Here is a 4,174-nt window from a genome sequence, read left to right as displayed (position 1 = left end):
GCTCAACCGCCGCCTGACCTTGGGAGAGGCATTTAGGGGATAACAGCACTGTGAAATCCAGCGCCGGCAGGCATGGGGACTGGAGGTGCTGATCTGAAATGGCCCAAATCCATGCCCTGCTCTTGCTAGGCCATTCCCTGCTCTCTCTCTGTCTCTGGGGACCGTGTGTTGGAGCCCGTATCCAAGCGTTGTGGCCTGGCCCTCCTCAGGTGCTCAGCTTCGTTCCTGGCGCTGTACAGAAACCAAGTGGAGCAGACCCAAACTGCTGCTGCTTCGCTTTCCTTAACCAACTGGAAATGAAACCCAGCAGGCATGATGGTTCACAGACAGGTATGGCAAGACAAGCTGCCCAAGGGAAAAGAGATGGTTTCCCCTTGGCATAGCAGGCAAGCCGTGAATCTCATCAGCTCCTTCCCCCTCTCCTGAACCTGCTAGCCTCTCCCAATCAATATTTAATTAAAGAACTAAAACCCAATTGATGCTCAAACCCCCAAGCAGTTCAGTAGGAAAGTGGCTGAATCTCATGGCTGGCCAGAGACAGTGATTGATCGCTGTTATCTGCCCAGGGCGGGCTGCTGCACGCGTCCCGCCTGCCTCCGCAGGGCCACTGACGGCCAGCGTGGGAGGACCTGTGATGGCAGCAAGGTACGTGCCACAGCTCCCAGGGTCACCTTGCAAAGGAGGACAGAGCTGGAGAGCTTCCCCTGTGGGTCGTGTAAAATAGACAGCTTTGCTCCTACCCGTCCTCGAGTTGCTTTTCTGTGTCTGAGGCTGCTGGAAGACTAATTGTAAGTGCAGAAGCTGGCCTGGAAGTTTGACCTAGCTGGTTATAAATGGGCGAGGAGGTAGCCTGGAAAACTGTAGAGGGGCAGATACGTCTAGGACATTGTGAATGAAAGGTCACGTAGCCAGGAGAGCACCTCTGTGTGAGAAATGGGAGAGGGCTGCTGCTTACCGGTACAGTTCCTCTCATCGCTGCTGTCTGAGCAGTCCAGATATCCGTCGCACCGCTCCGTGACCATAATGCAGGCCTCTCCATCTTCACATTTATAACCATTAGGGCATGACAGGGTGCTGTGAGTAGCTGCAAGAGGCAGAACAGTTTCAGAACTCAAGGCAGGAAAGTTCTCTCAACAGCACTGGGCTGTTTGCAGTGCCAGTGCTGCTTCAAAAGCAGGCGCGATGCTGGGGTGGCTGCATGTCAGCAGTGGAGCTCAGGCAGAGCGTGTCGGTCATAGAGCTATCTTGTTCTGGCTGCATCTTCTGGCATGGTGGCATCAGAAGAACCTGGAGCTTATCACAACAACTGGACTTCTAATGGGAACGGCACTGGTGGTTTGGGCTTTTTACTCCTTTTTTTTACTGTAATGCTGCATTTACGGCAAGGATTTCACCATCGGTAAAACTCCTCAGTGGCTTCCCCGTCCTCACAAAGAGCTTCCCAACAGAAAGAGCCAGATGCACTTACGGCAGTTCCTCTCATCCGTGCCGTCCTGGCAGTCCCACAGGCCGTCGCACCGCTTCCAGTTGGGGATGCACTTGTGCAGCTGCTGGCACTCGAACTCGAACCTGCTGCAGTGTCCCGGGAGCGCCGGGGGGGTGGCCGTCACGTTGGGTCCTGCACAGAGCAGCAAGTGAGGAAAGCACCCAAGGCCCAGCCAGGCTGCCGCTGCCACCAGAAGGGACCAAAACCTGTCCCCAGGTCCCGACACCACTAGATGGCAATCTCTTCCCATCTAGCAGGTAGACGGCTGCTGCTGGGACGACGCCCGAGCCATCCTCTCTCCTGACGGGAGAGGGCTGGAAAAGCACTGGCTTGCGGGGGATGTCCTGCACCGGCTCAGAGCTTGGCAAGCCATAGCGAGGACTGCAGCGAGAAAAAACCCTCCTTTACCCTCAGCGTAGGTGTGAGCCGAAAAGCCACCCCGCAGTCCCACTCTCTGTGATCTTCCACAGTCTCAGCCACAACGGCATTCGAGCAGGGACCTGCGGCAGTAATTCATGCCTCCCGCAGGGCTGGAGCAGTGTCCCAGCTGACGGCAGGGGCTCTGACCCCAGGGAGAGAGGATACAGTGGGTGTTTACACCACAGTGTAATTTAGTGCTGTTACCTGGCAAGGCTCTGAGACTGACAGGCTGACAGTCCGTGCAGATGTGGTCCTACAGAAAAAGGAAAGGGGTGAGGAAGAGAAAAGCTTACGCGAAGTAGGGCAGGCTTCCTCGTCGGAGCCGTCGCTGCAGTCCTTGTAGCCGTCGCAGACCCAGCTGTTCACGATGCAGGCTCCGCCGTTGCAACGGAAGTGATTAGGTAAACATGTCGGTGGGATCGATGTAGTAATGGGATGAATCGGAGAACCTAAAAATACACCGTTCAGGGCTGATCTGAGAGGCCTGCTCCTGCGTAGGGGCTGTAAGCTGTGCCTGTTCCCAGCAGACTGAAAGCCGCTGTCAGCGGCGGGATGCGGGGAGCAGGCAAGGTGTTACAAGCCCGATGTTTGTATCTGTGTCGTATCTGCACAGCTCCTCATCAGGATTTCCAAAACCACAGAGTAAAAGGATGCATGAGAGCGTGCACACGGCCCACTCGTGAGGGATTTTCGGAGCCACGGGGGCTGGTGCGGGCCGTCCCAAGCGGCCCTGCGGGAAGGCAGCAGATGCTGAGAGCGGTCCTTCAGCACGCCTCAGGCCAGCCTCAGCCCAGGCTCCCACGAGCAGCGCGCCATGTGCCCTTACCCTCGCAGTCCTTCTCGTCAGACCAGTCCCCGCAGTCGTTCTCCTCATCGCACTTCCACCGGTTGGGGATGCAGTGCCCGTTCCCGCACTGGAACTGGTAGTACCGGGAGCAGTTTGGGGCCTCTGTTGGGTTTTCTGACAATGAGAGGAGAGTCCTGTGAGCCCCAGCGTTATCTCACCAGTCGTCTGCACAGCTGAGGTGTGGGAGCATCTCAGGCCGGGCAACGGCTGGCCCAGAAGGCATCGCCCTATCTATTTGCCCAAGCAGCACCGGCAGGGTCCTTTCTCTTCACCTCCAGTGTCCCCATTCCTCACGGCCCTCGCTAGCCTGTCGCCACCACTATTACGTTTGTGCGCTGGCTGCTTCACGGCCAGACACCACCTATGATCTCCGAACCAGAGCTGAAAGTAAAATTCAGACAGAGCATGGCAGAAATGGAGAAGCAAACCCTGCAACTCTGAAATGAAGACGCAGCTGCTTCGTCTGGCTGGGTACAGCTCCCACAGCTACCCAGGGAACAATGGTAAATACTGTGTGTGGATGAAAATGCCTGTCTGCTTTGGGCTGGGAATCTGTGGAGTAAATATGGTCACGTATGACTTAGTCAACTGCAAGATATGTCAGCCGTATTGGATTTTCAGTGTGCTTCACTTTACCTACCTGCAATATGAGGAAAATGATACCGATCTCCATGTAAGACACTCTGCGATGTGCAAGCAGAGCGCTACACACACACAGATATATATATACACATATATCCACGAGTGCCCAGGTAAAACATGAAGAAGCCAGTATTCTGTGCTCCTGAAATTCAAAGGAGGACGGAACTATGACGACAAGAGACCCCGAGGTACTGCTCACCACAGTTTGCTTCGTCCGAGTAATCGCCACAGTCATCCATCCCATCGCATTTCCACACCAGGCTGATGCACACACCATTCTGGCACTGGAAGCTGAACTGGTCGCAGGTCCGGTGGAACTCAGGGTCCTGGGCTGCAGGGTGGCACGGAGAGACACCAGCGGTTTAGTGTAAAGACCAAGGGCTTGAGGGAAGCTCGTCATTGAGGACAACGGAATGAGCAGGCTTAAAGGCAATCATGGATTTATAAGCGGAGCATTACAGTCCAGAGACACCTCTTAAGAGATTTGGCAGCTTTCTGGTATGCTGGGGAATGCGCTCTCCTCTCTGTGCCTCTGGTTTCATTCTCTATCCAACATTTCTTTTGCAAAGATGCACAAGATCACACTTACAGCAGCCAGCATAGTTGGCATCTTCGTCCGATCCATCTCGACACTGGATGATGCCATCACACACCATGGAGTGGAACAAGCACTGCTGTCGGTTCTTGCACACAAAATCCATATAGCGGGTGCACAGGGGTTCTGGAGAAATGGGAGGTCAGGGAGAGAGGGGATGGCACCTCTCCTGTCCTTGGCAGCA

At 55.1% G+C, this 4,174-nt stretch overlaps 1 protein-coding gene across 1 annotated transcript in view; it reads right to left on the bottom strand.

The window, feature by feature from the left end:
* The window catches only part of LOC104622456 (sortilin-related receptor-like), a gene marked incomplete at its 5' end in the record, with an annotated part of 14,691 nt that extends 10,575 nt beyond the window's left edge, over nt 1-4,116 (bottom strand). Inside the window, 6 exons of the mRNA XM_010289248.1 lie at nt 956-1,084; nt 1,469-1,618; nt 2,200-2,355; nt 2,733-2,867; nt 3,595-3,726; nt 3,985-4,116. Of these exons, the coding sequence (XP_010287550.1) occupies nt 956-1,084; nt 1,469-1,618; nt 2,200-2,355; nt 2,733-2,867; nt 3,595-3,726; nt 3,985-4,116 (834 nt within the window). The remainder of the gene's footprint in view (nt 1-955; nt 1,085-1,468; nt 1,619-2,199; nt 2,356-2,732; nt 2,868-3,594; nt 3,727-3,984) is intronic.
* Nucleotides 4,117-4,174: the final 58 nt, after the last annotated feature.

Source organism: Phaethon lepturus, unplaced genomic scaffold (assembly GCF_000687285.1).
Source record: "Phaethon lepturus isolate BGI_N335 unplaced genomic scaffold, ASM68728v1 scaffold39336, whole genome shotgun sequence".
In the NCBI taxonomy this organism is placed as follows: domain Eukaryota; kingdom Metazoa; phylum Chordata; class Aves; order Phaethontiformes; family Phaethontidae; genus Phaethon; species Phaethon lepturus.
Note: the sequence above shows the minus strand (reverse complement) of the source record. Positions and strands in the feature narration are given on the sequence as shown.